At 32.8% G+C, this 16,295-nt stretch overlaps 2 protein-coding genes across 3 annotated transcripts in view; one reads left to right on the top strand and one right to left on the bottom strand.

The window, feature by feature from the left end:
• LOC120418404 (uncharacterized) overlaps window positions 1–16,295 on the top strand; it is a 326,864-nt gene that overhangs the window by 106,540 nt on the left and 204,029 nt on the right. The window lies entirely within an intron of this gene.
• The window catches only part of LOC120418405 (uncharacterized), a 79,240-nt gene that overhangs the window by 53,902 nt on the left and 9,043 nt on the right, over window positions 1–16,295 (bottom strand). Inside the window, exons 2-5 of one of the 2 annotated variants that reach the window (XM_039580781.2) lie at window positions 15,901–16,110; window positions 14,941–15,221; window positions 14,573–14,745; window positions 14,373–14,432 (exon numbers count right to left, since the gene is read on the bottom strand). In XM_039580781.2, the coding sequence (XP_039436715.1) occupies window positions 14,373–14,432; window positions 14,573–14,745; window positions 14,941–15,221; window positions 15,901–15,967 (581 nt within the window). In that variant the 5' untranslated portion in view covers window positions 15,968–16,110. Of the gene's footprint in view, window positions 1–14,372; window positions 14,433–14,572; window positions 14,746–14,940; window positions 15,222–15,900; window positions 16,146–16,295 lie in introns of those variants that run through there. The other variant, XM_052707289.1, reaches the window with a different exon arrangement.

Below are 16,295 nucleotides of genomic sequence, written 5' to 3'. Positions count from 1 at the left end.
TGAATCTCATTAAATCACGGACGACGATGGCAGCAGCATAGTCATCACGGTTGTTTGCGCAAATGAGCAAATAATGAAACTTCTGGGCGGTGTGGTGCGGTGGATTACGGCTGAACTACGCAGTTTGTGGAACTGTCAACCCGTCACGGGACGTGTTTTGTACTGAGGGTTCGCGGAAGTTTATAATAGTTCGTTACGTAGTTTAACCTGTGGAATTAATCTGGACTGAACCTGTGTGGCAATGTAATTAATAGCGGTTGGGTACCTTGAGTGGGACACATTTTTCTAATAGTTTTGAACAAATGATCAACATCATAACTTATCACTAAAGCATGCTAAATTTAGTTTAAAAAACTATGTTTCTTTAAGGGTACATAACAACCAAGGAAGTTGTTATCTTCTTCTTCCGTGCCGTTGAATTCAAGGATTTAACTTTGTTCAGCTTTGTTCATCGGAGAACTAACATTTCCAAAAAATCAATTATTATAAATTGATATTTGTAAATTAAATTTATCAACATTCATTTAAAAAATAAATAAATTTTGGCAAATAATGCGTTTTTTTTTTCTTTGAATAAGTGTCAGGTTTTTATTTTCTTTATAAATGAGTATAAATTGGAAATAAATTTTGCTTTTTTTGCCTTTTTACAAATAAAAATAAAAATAATCGAAAAAGATTCACTGAATGTTAAAAACTTCTAATAGTTCAAAAAACTAGTAGTTTATGTAAAAAGTACGAGTCGTACATTCATCCAACAAGGCTTTTCCAAGTTTACGTTGCAAGAGCACTGGGCACTGTTTCCGGCGTTCTTCTGGCTCGCTGCTTGCTAAAATAGAAGACATAGAGTGCATAATTGGCATAGGGAGCGCGTGGTCGTAAAAAAATATTCGGAGTGAAAAGTGATTTTTTTTTTGTGTGTGCCTTTTGTTTCGCATTTTTGTCGTGAATTGTGCGCTGCGAGGAGAAGATTACCCTCCGAAAATGCAGCGTCATCAGTACATAATTGGCAAAGGGAGCGCGTGGTCGTAAAAAATATTCGGAGTGAAAAGTGATTTGTTTTGTGTGTGCCTTTTGTTTCGCATTTTTGTCGTGAATTGTGCGCTGCGAGAAAATTACCCTCCGAAAATGCAGCGTCATCAGAGCATAATTGGCAAAGGGAGCGCGTGGTCGTAATAAAAAAATATTCGGAGTGAAAAGTGATTTTTTTGTGTGTGCCTTTTGTTTCGCATTTTTGTCGTGAATTGTGATATAGTTTTCGATAAAAACGATCTAAGTTCGTTAGGTTTATCGCGCAGCAAAATTATTTTGATTCATTAAGAACGTCGTGTGGTGCGCGAGTCTTTTTGTGTTGAAAAGACCTTCCCATAGCTCCGTAGCTCGGAGGGCTCGACGTCGGTTGTTTGTGTGTTAAGCCCTCTCCATAGCATCGTAGCTCGAGAGGCAACGAAAATCAATACCTTATCTAGCTAACAGAAAGAAGATCGGAAGGCACTTGATGATTGAGTTCGTCGCGTCTATTCCGTTGCAAATTCATGAACTAAATGATTATATAATTAAAAATCAGACTACGCTATCATTGCAGCATTGCGTTTAACACCTCATTTTATAAATAAATATTATTTGGTTTTATCTTTCCACAGCCGGCTGTCTAAGATTAAACCATTTCATTTAAAATTTAACAACAGTTAAACGGGAAATGTCTCATCCGCAGCAACCGATTGTTTGCCTTGAGAATAAAATATAATACCTTTCAACAAACACTATGATTTTGGGTCGCATCATCATCTTCTATGATGAATCCTGACCAAACACCCTATCCTACTAACCAATTTTCAGGTTCCTGGCGCTTGTGGGGTGTAAGCACAGAGTAAATCAGCTGCCCTAGTAGCAACCTGCGCTAACTAACATTCCCGTCCCTAAAAATCGAGATCTACAAACTGACATGGCGGGCGCCGTTGGTGGCCAATGACTGCTACCTATTCGCAACTGATCTTGTTTTGGCAATCATGGTGTTTTATCTTTTCAGCGCATTCATACATGCTGTTGATAAGGGAAACACCACTAGATCGTCGAAGCCTATAATCAGTAGTGCTGAAAGGATATTACGGTTCTGTTCAGCAACGGAGGGGCAACCATGGGTGATCTCTCATGCTCATGCTCATGCTCGCTGCTTGCTAAAATAGAAGACATAAATGAGATAAAACCAGATAAGGGAAGCTTTAGAATAAGAGGATAAGAAATCGGTCCTATTTCCTCAGCAACCAGAGGTCCAATCTTCAATGTCTCTGGGCCAATTTTGTAACAAATTTTCTTAACTTTAAAAAACAATATAGTTTCAGAAATGGTCACTCAGGGTCTCTTTTTATGTAAGAGCGAGTCCACGAGCAAAGCATACCCATCTCGCATCGACCTCACCAATCTGGTTGAAATTTTCAGGGGTTGTTTGTACATATAAACACAGTTTGATGGTTCAAAAACGTCAAAAATCTTAAAAAGGCTATAACTTAGGCAAAATTCAATTTAATTTCAAAATTCAAAATGCATCTGAAAGGGCTTAAAAAATGCAACAAAATGCAGGAAAAAGCATCCCAATTGGTTGAATCTGAAGGGAGTTATTGGCATTTTAGTGGAAAAATAGCATAATTTTCAAACTCAAATAAAAAAATGTTCCATCCAGATATCAACTCGCTTCGACCTGCAGCTTGTAGGGGACATCTGGGACTACCATCTGAGACTGAGAACGCTTTGGGTAAGGCAGTTTAACATATTAAATAAACACTTTTACTTTTAGTGAATTTTTGGGTTGTAAATTTTTGCTCGGAGGACCCCTTAGATCCCATTTTCTGGTGATTATTTTATCATATTCGTGTTCCTGAGACAATTTCACATAAGAAACATGCATAAAAATTGTTATTTTCATCAATTTTAACCATTTAAAAAATGAAAGTAAAAAAAATCTTCGATTCACATTTATTGAAAATCAAGTTCGTTTCCAAGGATACTAGATGACACCAGAAAAAAGGCAGATTCTTAATTTTTTTAACTTTTATTTTTTAAAGGGTTAAAATGGATGAAAATAAACATTTTTGTGCATGTTTCTATCGTGAAATTGTCTCAGGAACACGAATATCATGAAATTATCACCGGAAAATTTGATCTAAGGGGTCCCCCGAGCAAAAATTTACAACCAAAAAAATCACTTAAAGAAAAAGTGTTTATTTAATACGTTAAACTGCCTTACCCAAAGCGTTCTCAGTCTCAGATGGTAGTCTCAGATGTCCCCTACAAGCTGCAGGTCGAAGCGAGTTGATATCTGGATGGAACATTTTTTTATTTGAGTTTGAAAATTATGCTATTTTTCCACTAAAATGCCAATAACTCCCTTCAGATACAACCAATTGGGATGCTGTTTCCTGAATTTTGTTGCATTTTTTAAGCCATTTCAGATGCATTTTGAATTTTCAAATTAAATTGAATTTTGCCTAAGTTATAGCCTTTTTAAGATTTTTGACGTTTTTGAACCATCAAACTTTGTGCTCCGATTTGCCCCACTTCCCGTTGACCTAGAGTGCTTATATTTTGGCTAGATGCTAGTTTTATATGTACAAACAACCCCTGAAAATTTCAGGCAGATTGGTGAGGTCCAAACGACGTCCCATACAAAGGGGTATGCCTTGTTCGTGGACTCGCTCTTAAATGGAAAAAGTGCAAATATTTCGCTAAAATCAAACTTTCGGTGGCTATTTCTTGTAAACGGGGCCCTATATCAAAAAATCGGTAAAGAACTTTTCGAATGCAATTTCAATTTCACACAAAATAAAATAAGGTCACATTTTTTTGCATGGAATTTCGATTTTATCCTAAAATCACTATTTTTTCAAAAAATCATGACTCGGCGGCTGAATTTATAACCATACTTTTCTATTTCTATGGGTTGCAGGTTTTTGTCCCCTGAAACATATCAAATCTTTTTTCAGTGTACCTATTTTTCTGAATATTTCTCAACAATACCTACAACTTTGATAAAAAAAAATTAATACGGTTACAGATTTTCAGATTTTCAAATATTTACGTACCACTTTTGTATGGACAGCTGCCAACATGTATGGAGACTTGCATGGGTGAACCAACGACACAAAAAAGTTTATTTGGTCATAGGGAAGGCCCCAACAAAGTTTGAGCCAAATCAAAAGTCACAAAAAATAAAAATGGTCGAAATCGGCTGATTTCGTAGAGAATTGCTCAACTGATACACCATCACAAAAATATGCTTTTCCGTAGATGTTTCAATTTAAAACAATGCTGAAAAGTACTACTGTTTAGCACTGTTTTTTGGTAAGTTCAACTTTCAGCGCTGAAAAGTAATATTTTTCGACACTGTTATTGATTTTATGGCGCTCAATGCCATAAAAAAGTGAAAAAATCAAGCTAAAGTGTTCTCGTATCTGCACAAAAAAATTATACAATTTTCTCAAGAACTCGAATTTATATTTAAGTACTTGTCGTATTTATTCAACTTGGTTTAGCGTCGTTAGTAAAAATCACCTAATGAAAAAAAATGAGGAATTGAATTTCATTAATAATAAAAAAAAGTTTCAAAAACTACAGAAATAAAATCCGTGTTACCATTTTTCTGAATAAAGCAGTTCTCTAAGATTTCGGTCATTCGATTTTTTTTGTATTTTTTAATCCGACTGAAACTTTTTTGGTGCCTTCGGTATGCCCAAAGAAGCCATTTTGCATCATTAGTTTGTCCATATAATTTTCCATACAAATTTGGCAGCTGGCCATACAAAAATGATGTATGAAAATTCAAAAATCTGTATCTTTTGAAGGAATTTTTTGATCGATTTGGTGTCTTCGGCAAAGTTGTAGGTATGCATATGGACTATACACGGTATAGTTATTATACATTTCAAACGTGCCAAACATTCAATATTACGCCCTTTTAAAATGTTAGTCTTGGTTTAAAAATTTTGAAAGTATTTTTTTCGAAGAGATCGGAAAATTTCACGAATGTTTCATATTTTAACATTGAAAATCGGACCATTAGTTGCTGAGATATCGACATTAGAAAATGGTGTGTTGTTTGGGTGGGACATAGAAAACATCAATTTTCTTGTTTTTAAACCTTTGCATGGCAATATCTCAGCAACTAAGGGTCGTATCAACAAAGTTCAAAATGCAAAATATAGAGAATTTTCTCAGCTTTTCAAAAATATTTTTTCTAAAGTTGGGCAAAAATGTGCTCTTATTTAAAAAAAAAAATGAAAAACTGCGACTATTTTCAAAAAAGTCACCTGAAAATGGATTTAACTTGAAAACAGTGCACTTCATCAAAATTTCACTAAAGTACTTTTTGATTGCAAATTTGATTTTACATCGAAAAATGAAGTTGAAAAATTTTTGCGACCAATTTTTCGATTTTTTGAAAAAAATATTCAAAAATTCATAACTCGCTCAAAGATTTTTTTCACAACCTGAAAATTTCTGAAAAGTTGGCATTTGATGTCCTCTAAAACATATCAAAAAATAAAAAAATTAAAAATAGTGTTTTTTTGCAAATAAAGTTTTAGTGACAAAAAGTTAAATAAAAAATCACCAAATTTTTTTTACCGTGTATCATTTTTTTTTTTCAGTGTAGTCCATATCCATACCTACAACTTTGCCCAAGACACCAAATCGATCAAAAAATTCCTTCAAAAGATTCAGATTTTTGAATTTTCATACATCATTTTTGTATGGCCAGCTGCCAAATTTGTATGGAAAATTATATGGACAAACTAATGATGCAAAATGGCTTCTTTGGGCATACCGAAGGCAACAAAAAAGTTTCAGACTGATTAAAAAATACAAAAAATAAAATTTAAGAAAAAAGACCGATTTCGTAGAGAATTGCTCAATAGTCTTTATCAATTGCTGATCAGGTTTTTTTTCAAAAACTTCAAATTTCCGAATATTTGCGTACCATTTTTGTATAGACAGCTGCGAAAAACTGTTTTTGAATTAAAAAAAAATTATAAGAAATATGGTTTGGCCAATCCGCTTAAAACTGCGAGATTGAAACTAAAGGATCGATGAGCTTTTTTGTGATTTGTGTTTTGTGTGCTTGTTTCTTGCAAATACAAAATCTTAAAAGTTTAAATTTTAATTTATTCGGTAAATGTCGACAACTGTAAACAAACAATAATGTTCACATGATTAAACATTGTAATTTAATTGCAATACAAATGTTTTATACCTAATCTAGGAAGACTGTTTCCTGTAAATATAATATAAGTTCAAAAGAATAAGATTTATATTTAAATTAAAACTAACTTATCATATTTACAGTTGCTGAAAAATTAGACTAAAAAGAAGCATTTATTGAAATATTAGGTTTTCGATTTTCTATTGAATAAAATCTATCACTAAATATTTGAAATCTGTTATTGTTTTTAAGCAAGGTAAGGTTTTCTAAAAGAGAACATAAAATTTGTATTTTTCTATTTTGAGAATATCATTTCATCGCTGTCGTGCTATCTTGTCGCACGTGCAATCAAAAAATCAAACCATCCACATTAACGACCCCCGGGTCTTTTGTGGTCTCTATTGCAAGTTTCTGCTCGAACCTAGGAGTCCGAAGGCTTGAATGGGGAGAGCACCCCTAGTAACAAACAAGTTATTTTTCAGTTCTTATAACTGTCTGATCAACTGAAAATTGTTAAACAGTAGTTATTACAAGTGTTGTGCAACAAGTTTGCTACTTGAGACCCAAACCTCTTTCTACTCCAATGAACCTTCCACCCCAGTGTTTGAACTGACGACCTTTGGATTGCGAGTCCAACCGCCGCCAGCGATTCCACCGGAGTAGGCTTGGTTTGGTGTGTTGTTTGTACTTATGGCATGGAGACGACTCCTACACTCGGAATGACTTAACGGCCTAACAACCAAGGCCGGGACCGACATTTTACTTCCTCATCCGATGGAAGGTTGGAGCAGATGGGAATCGAACTCAGAATCATCCGCTTACAAAGCGGACAGCGTAACCATTCGGCCACGCACTGCTCCTGCGCACGTGCATTTTGGGCCAAATTGAGTTAAGAACGCCATTTTGTGCAGCTCGCTATGCCTCACCTTTTACAGGTTTACAGATCCCCAAAATTCGAGATATTAAATAAAAACCGAAAAAAAACTCCGTGCATTTTTGTCACTCTTCATATGAAAAAGGTTTCAATCTTGTCGTGCTATCTTGACACACCCTGAAAATTGATTTAAGTGTGACAACTGACCAAAGGAACTTCAGATCAGAACGCGTTTGACACACGTACAAGTCCGACTATCCTTAACATATTCAATTATAACTCGGGACTTCGGCTAATAAATTCAACAGAACTACGGGACAAGAACAGAACGGTCTGTTATTGATCTCATTGCGTGCTCTTGTTTTTGTTTAATCAAGATCAAATAGACTCTTTTTTTCGTAGCAAAAAATGAGAGATTTAATTTTCCGAATTAGCATAGCATAGCATAGCATTGGTGTCTACCCGTAGCTGCTACTTCGTTATTGACCAGGACCCCCAATCATTGCTCCGTGGACCACAGATGAAAAGTAGGAACCAATCATCACCCCTTCGCAATTTTCAAAGGTCCCTATCATGCTGATCAATACCGACGCCGGCCACGACCAGAGGTAAGACACGGGGAAGTGGATGGGAATGTTAGTCCGATACTTGAGTGATGGGACCGCCAAGTCGACTGCGTCTCCGACAAAGTATCACATGAGTTTTGAGGGGTTAGTAAGATGGGTATGAGGTCAGGATTCACTGTGGTAGGTGATGCGACCATAAGCAATTTGTTATCGGTTGAGTTTTTAAAATCTTAGGCAGCCGGCTGCGGAAAGATACAATGTTAATTATTTAGAAAGTTTTTTAATCGAACGCGTGCCTTCCGAGCCTTGGCGCTGTGGGAAGGACTTTTTTTATGCTAAATGCGTGGCAAACTCGACAGTAAACGTGGCAACCGATCGACCGATTTTTATTTATTTCGCGTCAAAAGATTAGTATTAAGCCATTGAGAAGAATGAGAAAATATTCAAAAAACAATGTAAAGTTGACTCAACCGCGCGCGGAAAAGAGATAAAACCGATGATTACAATTAGGCTGACTGGATAATCAACAGAAACAAATGCGCCCGAATCGAAGCCGAACAAAAATAAACAACTTTTCGATCAGATCTAATCAAATTGGAAGATAACGACAAACCGACGGTACGAAATGATAACGACGAAATTATTTAGCGGGTAGAACCGACCACGACGCGAACGTTTAACAGCACCGAATCTAATGGAATATTCTGAAAAAAATACACGCTAGCACTGAAAAAACAAGCACACACACACACACACACACACAAAACAAAATACGCTCAACACCATGCTTGTTGAAAGGTATAATGTATTATTCTCAAGGCAAGCAATCGGATGCTGCGGATGAGACATTTCCCGTTTATTTCGTGAAATTTTAATTCAATGGTTTGATCTTAGACAGCCGGCTGTGGAAAGATAAAACCAAAACGATGTGTAATTAGAGGGTAAAATATTAACATCAGTGAGTTGATTTGGAGCGATTTACATACTTGTTTATTTAATTTAACGATTGGGATAATCCACGATGCTACAGAAAAGCCTTGCACTTGAAAATAATACTTCTCACCCTGCCTTACGAGCTGCGATGCTAAAGGAAGGTCCTGTCACGTGTACTAGAATTGCTAGCGGATAACACGAAAACATTACAAAACGAAACAAAATCTATTGAAATTGCGACATTGAAAATTGTTTCTTAACTTAACGAATTTTATCAGCAAAATACCCAAAAAATAATTACAAAAACCGTCATAAAACGAGCCCGCCCGAAATTAAGTAGTCGTTTCAAATGCAACAGCTTTCTTGCAAATTCACCCGCGCCGCGTACTCAAGAACTGCAACTAAAATCTAGCGCGACGGCCGCGACGTGAACCGGTAGAGGAAACGGAATCTCGCGGCCGGTAGAGGAAAATTTTATTTAACAGAAGTCATAATCCCGCACCGCATACACACAAACTCTCTTTTTTTCCTATCTCCCTCTTCCTCTCACACACGCACAAATACACTCACACGACATGAAACGAACTCACCCACTCACTTCTGACCGGCGCTTGTTTTGTCATCATCAACAACTTTGTGGCAAATAAACCCTAAATTCACCATTCCTTCTCAGACCAGATTTTTGACTTTGCTAAAACTCCAACTTACGATCAATATGCTCTTCTCTCTTTTCTTAAACAGATTACACTTTCAAAAAACACTCATGTTATCCAGTAAGTTGAATCGCTGTTACGCACTTTTTATCTAAAATCACGATTATTTCTTTTGTACTTCCATTCCACCACTACAACCGTTTCGAAAAATGGATTTCACTTCTTAACATAATAAAACACAAATCTAATTCACATCGATTAATTTTTCAAGCCTTTCCAAAACACTACTTGGGCAGAGCATGTCGTACGCCCATTCATCATATAAAAATATCGCTTCCTGAATTAAACTTGCCCCTTTCTAGCCAAAACTCGATAAAAGCGCTTAAATCAGCAATAACAAAAATTAAAATGTTTGGGAAAGCAAAAAAAAGTACAAACACAAACCAACACACGCGAGCACGATCGAGACAAATGTCACTTTGAAGCTTTCTCACAGCTGACAGCGCGCTGCCCTGCAGGAAAGAAAGAGTGACGTCTGGTAGCGTCTGATTTATGCACAACCGATGAAGTTTGCAACCAGCGTTGCCACATGTACAGATTTATCTGTCATGATACAGATTTTCAGCAAAGATCTGAGTACAGAATCTGTACGTACAGATGACAGATATTTGGGTCACCGTACTGATTTTTACAGATTTTCAGATAAAACAGATTCTTACTCAAAATCAGGCTTGCCACAAATACAGATTTTTCAGCACAGGCCCGAAACACAAACGAATTTTTTTTTACAGTTAAACTAAATTTGAGCAGTTTTTGTTAAATTGGCCAAAAAGATAAACATTGTAAGCATCTTTTGGCATGTTCAGTTTTTGGTAAGATAATTATTCTTTAAAGTTATACTCGATTGAGTGTTTGGTATGTGCCAAAAAAATCTGTATTTGTGGCAAGCCTGCTCAAAATGATATTATTGAATAGGTAAGTTATTGCAATTATCTCAACATTTAAGAACTTTTCATTGATTAAATCTAGTTTAACTTCTGAAACGTTTAGAAATGGATCATGCTTATATTTTTTTACGATCTGAGATCCATTTATGCTAGAATATTTTGAACTAGGAGTCTCTCTTAATACTAACCCCCAGTACGCCGCGGGTAATTGGCTCCCTCCCACTAACATTTACACACAAGATCCTCTGTAGTTTTAGGTTTTTCTTAGGTTTATGAAAACTGCATTTATAATATCAGACTCATTGCTAACCAGGTTTCAGTACCGACAAGGACCTAATAAAAATAATTTATAGCATTTCGTTCTAATAAAATTATAAGCATTTCCAGCATTTCCCATTCTTCTCAAAAATGATTTTGAAATGAAGGAGAACACAGGTAAAATAAAATCTAAAATACTTCAAAAATTTAATAAAAGTTGTACTGAATCATACAGCAAATAATGAGTCATAAAGTTTATTGTATTTTTTTATTAATTTGAATATATTTTTAAATTATATTAACGCCTTGTAGTTGCCTGAATATTAAAAAAAATAATCCTCGTTTTTCAAAACATTATTATTTGTTTCTTGAAAGTAACGCCATTATGTCACATTAATCTATTTAATAAATGGAATCTGGTCAAAGTAAATTTTATTGAAAGTTTTCTATAAATTATGTTTTGTACCGTCAACTGGGTCAATCGGGACTGCAGTCTGTATGAATATAGATTACAGTCTAACTTAAATTATTAAATTCCTAAATTCTGAAATTCTGAAATTCTGAAATTCTGAAATTCTGAAATTCTGAAATTCTGAAATTCTGAAATTCTGAAATTCTGAAATTCTGAAATTCTGAAATTCTGAAATTCTGAAATTCTTAAATTCTCAAATTCTTAAATTCTTAAATTCTTATATTCTTAAATTCTTAAATTCTTAAATTCTTAAATTCTTAAATTCTTAAATTCTTAAATTCTTAAATTCTTAAATTCTTAAATTCTTAAATTCTTAAATTCTTAAATTCTTAAATTCTTAAATTCTTAAATTCTTAAATTCTTAAATTCTTAAATTCTTAAATTCTTAAATTCTTAAATTCTTAAATTCTTAAATTCTTAAATTCTTAAATTCTTAAATTCTTAAATTCTTAAATTCTTAAATTCTTAAATTCTTAAATTCTTAAATTCTTAAATTCTTAAATTCTTAAATTCTTAAATTCTTAAATTCTTAAATTCTTAAATTCTTAAATTCTTAAATTCTTAAATTCTTAAATTCTTAAATTCTTAAATTCTTAAATTCTTAAATTCTTAAATTCTTAAATTCTTAAATTCTTAAATTCTTAAATTCTTAAATTCTTAAATTCTTAAATTCTTAAATTCTGAAATTCTTAAATTCTTAAATTCTTAAATTCTTAAATTCTTAAATTCTTAAATTCTTAAATTCTTAAATTCTTAAATTCTTAAATTCTTAAATTCTTAAATTCTTAAATTCTTAAATTCTTAAATTCTTAAATTCTTAAATTCTTAAATTCTTAAATTCTTAAATTCTTAAATTCTTAAATTCTTAAATTCTTAAATTCTTAAATTCTTAAATTCTTAAATTCTTAAATTCTTAAATTCTTAAATTCTTAAATTCTTAAATTCTTAAATTCTTAAATTCTTAAATTCTTAAATTCTTAAATTCTTAAATTCTTAAATTCTTAAATTCTTAAATTCTTAAATTCTTAAATTCTTAAATTCTTAAATTCTTAAATTCTTAAATTCTTAAATTCTTAAATTCTTAAATTCTTAAATTCTTAAATTCTTAAATTCTTAAATTCTTAAATTCTTAAATTCTTAAACTCTTAAATTCTTAAATTCTTAAATTCTTAAATTCTTAAATTCTTAAATTCTTAAATTCTTAAATTCTTAAATTCTTAAATTCTTAAATTCTTAAATTCTTAAATTCTTAAATTCTTAAATTCTTAAATTCTTAAATTCTTAAATTCTTAAATTCTTAAATTCTTAAATTCTTAAATTCTTAAATTCTTAAATTCTTAAATTCTTAAATTCTTAAATTCTTAAATTCTTAAATTCTTAAATTCTTAAATTCTTAAATTCTTAAATTCTTAAATTCTTAAATTCTTAAATTCTTAAATTCTTAAATTCTTAAATTCTTAAATTCTTAAATTCTTAAATTCTTAAATTCTTAAATTCTTAAATTCTTAAATTCTTAAATTCTTAAATTCTTAAATTCTTAAATTCTTAAATTCTTAAATTCTTAAATTCTTAAATTCTTAAATTCTTAAATTCTTAAATTCTTAAATTCTTAAATTCTTAAATTCTTAAATTCTTAAATTCTTAAATTCTTAAATTCTTAAATTCTTAAATTCTTAAATTCTTAAATTCTTAAATTCTTAAATTCTTAAATTCTTAAATTCTTAAATTCTTAAATTCTTAAATTCTTAAATTCTTAAATTCTTAAATTCTTAAATTCTTAAATTCTTAAATTCTTAAATTCTTAAATTCTTAAATTCTTAAATTCTTAAATTCTTAAATTCTTAAATTCTTAAATTCTTAAATTCTTAAATTCTTAAATTCTTAAATTCTTAAATTCTTAAATTCTTAAATTCTTAAATTCTTAAATTCTTAAATTCTTAAATTCTTAAATTCTTAAATTCTTAAATTCTTAAATTCTTAAATTCTTAAATTCTGAAATTCTTAAATTCTTAAATTCTTAAATTCTTAAATTCTTAAATTCTTAAATTCTTAAATTCTTAAATTCTTAAATTCTTAAATTCTTAAATTCTTAAATTCTTAAATTCTTAAATTCTTAAATTCTTAAATTCTTAAATTCTTAAATTCTTAAATTCTTAAATTCTTAAATTCTTAAATTCTTAAATTCTTAAATTCTTAAATTCTTAAATTCTTAAATTCTTAAATTCTTAAATTCTTAAATTCTTAAATTCTTAAATTCTTAAATTCTGAAATTCTTAAATTCTTAAATTCTTAAATTCTTAAATTCTTAAATTCTTAAATTCTTAAATTCTTAAATTCTTAAATTCTTAAATTCTTAAATTCTTAAATTCTTAAATTCTTAAATTCTTAAATTCTTAAATTCTTAAATTCTTAAATTCTTAAATTCTTAAATTCTTAAATTCTTAAATTCTTAAATTCTTAAATTCTTAAATTCTTAAATTCTTAAATTCTTAAATTCCTAAATTCTTAAATTATTAATTTCCTAAATTCTTTGATATTTTTTAAATTTTAAATCTGGGTATGATTTTAAATTCTAGATTTTTATTTAGAATTTTAAATTTTTTGGATTATAATTTTTTATTTTAAGGATTTTGAATATATGAATTATTAAATTATATTTTTTATTTTTATTAGAATTTTTAAGCTTTTAATTTGTTATTTTTAATTTTTTTGTATACATATTTCTTTTTATTTTTTTAATCTTAGATTTTTTTATTTTTAATATTTGTATTTTTAAATCTGTGTGTTTATGGATTTTCCCTTTGGTTTACTTCTTTTCAAGCAAAATACAAAATCCTTCCTTTTAATTTCAAGATTCTGCTTTTTGAGATTCGGCATCATAAGGCAATTCGGAATTTTCAATATTATAATATCGATTACAAAATTATTGATACATTTATAACTTTCAGTTGCAATAAAATAAACAAATTCTGAATATTTAAGTTTTTTCACTAGAACATTTTGCAAACAAACATCGCGCGAAGGAACGTCACGCGAAGAAACGTCTTTCCTTGGCCGTTTCTTGGGTGTTTTTTATATGGAGTTTTGCGTTCCTTCCGAGCTGCATATCAGCATTTAGTGTTGTCATAAGATTGTTCAAAATGCATGTTAAAAAAAAAGTTTTTTACAAAAAATATACCGTACAGATAATGGTACAGATATTCGCCATGCTTGGTGCAGATAAGACAGATTTTTGGACCCTCTGATACAGACGAGCATGTGGTAACACTGTTTGCAACGCACTATCAAAACAATGAAAAAAATGAACTACTCGTGGAACACCCAACGCAAATATTTAAACACTTTAAAACACATCGAAATCACACAAAAACTAAGAACCTTCACTATCTCCAGATTTAATTTTCCAAATTTTAGAATAACTCTTAACGTTACTGACAATCATGCAGAAGAAAAAAACAAACTGTGTTAAATCTACTTACTTGTACTCATCTTCCAGGATTTCCACCGACCCATCATAACTGACACTGCACGGCAAAACACTGCAAATCAGAAAACTCAATTACTTCATTGAAACCCAAAAACCGCAAAAAAAAACCTTCAAAATCACTCGAAACCACCACTCACTCATTGCATTTGGCACACTTGAAAGAATTCCTCCACAAAAGGTGGTGGCACTCACCTGACGGTCGAGTTGGCGCGCTTTCCGATGCCCAGCTCGGTCAGACAGTGCAGGGTCGTCTCGCAGGGATCGCCAGAGGCCAGCGGAAACAGGACCTGGTGATAGTGGCCAGCTCGGTCCAGCTGCCAGAGCACGTGCTCGATTTCGAGCTTTTTCAGCAGTTCGTCGAGGACCTGCCAATGAAAGCAGACAGTGGAGAAGCTCGTTGAAATTATGAATTGCGGCAAAGTGGCTTCAACGGGGGAGATCTTTAGAAAGTGAAGTTAGGCTAACGAGGTGATAAAGTGGAACTGAAATGTTTTGAATTGGAGGCGATTCGGTGTAAATTATGAAGTGGCGTTCTAGCTCTGGATTCTGGATGCTTTTACCTTCTCCATCGGCACAAAGCCCACGTCCTTGCGAGGGGGTGGTGGTGGGGGTGGCCTTGGCCTCGCCGGACGTCGATTGGTGGCGGCATGCTTGTCGCGAAGTTCCACCTCCAACCGCAGAATGGCGTTGGCATTGGTTTCCTCGGTAGATCCACCCAGCGGGGTCGTACCCGGTTCCGGTACATTGATGTTCAACTTTTGGTGCTGATGGTAGGGAGGTGGTGGAGACTGTGGGGGTGCCTGCGAGGGTGGCAACACCTCACTGTTGTCGTAATCGAGTCCTGAATAATTAGGGAAACAAATGTACTAAATTAAAAGTGCACTTTACGAAAACCTGCATCAGCAAAATCAATTATGGAAACAAGTTGTAATTTGTTATCAAACTTGCAGTGGAATTTCCCCAAATATTTGAACATTTTTTCCACTCTTTTCTAGTCGATGCAGTTTGACCTATTTTCGATTGCTAGGGGGAGCAAATAGTCAACTCACCCCGGGGCTAACAAAAAAAAACGAGCAAGAGCTTGTTTGCCGGTCGAGCTTCGTCCTCTATGAATAATTCAACAGCAATTACCCAATCTGCCTGAAACATCCGGAGTTGCAAAGAACGAAACTTTTGCACATAATATTCCCGGTGTAATATCGTTTTTTGTAAGTTTTGCCTTACTTGGGGGATGTATCTACAAATTGCAATCAACCTTATTTTAGAAAACAAAAAAACAGTTTGCATTGAAATTCCTTTTAAATATTTATCGAAAAATTCTTAAAGCGAATCAACTAGGTGTTGCATTGCCCAAGTGTTCAACTCTCCCACCTTATCATAGTGCTTCTCACTAAATACAGTTCAGCAGACTATAATTTTCTACTCAACTCACCAAACACATTCAGGAACTCCTTGCTCACCACACGTACACACCCCCACACAGCGCTTAAGTGCAAATTAAACAGAAAAGTATTTCTTACCATTAATTAGTGCTCGTTCATAATTCGCCGTCGGCACACAGACTAGGAACACCACTCCGCCGGGCATTCTTGCTGCTGCTGCTGCTGCTCCTTCTGATTGTCCTCGGTCCTTGTCGCTACACTTTCTCGTGCAGCACACATACACGGAACACGTACACGTAGTTTAAGCCACCCACGCAAACGACAAAAGGGTCCTGCCGGAAGTGGGTCCTAGAAGAGTTGGGTGAAGTAGTTAGTAGGGTGATCTGTGCAGAATTATGATAAAATTTATCAGTGTTTTAGTTCCTTTTTGGGTTTTTATATGTTATAATAGACCGATTCTTCGGCTCCTTTTAAAAAAATCCCAAGTTTTTTTCAGCATTTTGGCTGTAGTGGCAAAATAAAAGAAGAAACCC

The sequence above is a fragment of the Culex pipiens genome, chromosome 2, assembly GCF_016801865.2.
Source record: "Culex pipiens pallens isolate TS chromosome 2, TS_CPP_V2, whole genome shotgun sequence".
NCBI classification, from domain to species: Eukaryota; Metazoa; Arthropoda; class Insecta; order Diptera; family Culicidae; genus Culex; species Culex pipiens.
The sequence above is the reverse complement of the archived record's forward strand: the minus strand, read 5'-3'. Positions and strand labels throughout refer to the sequence as shown.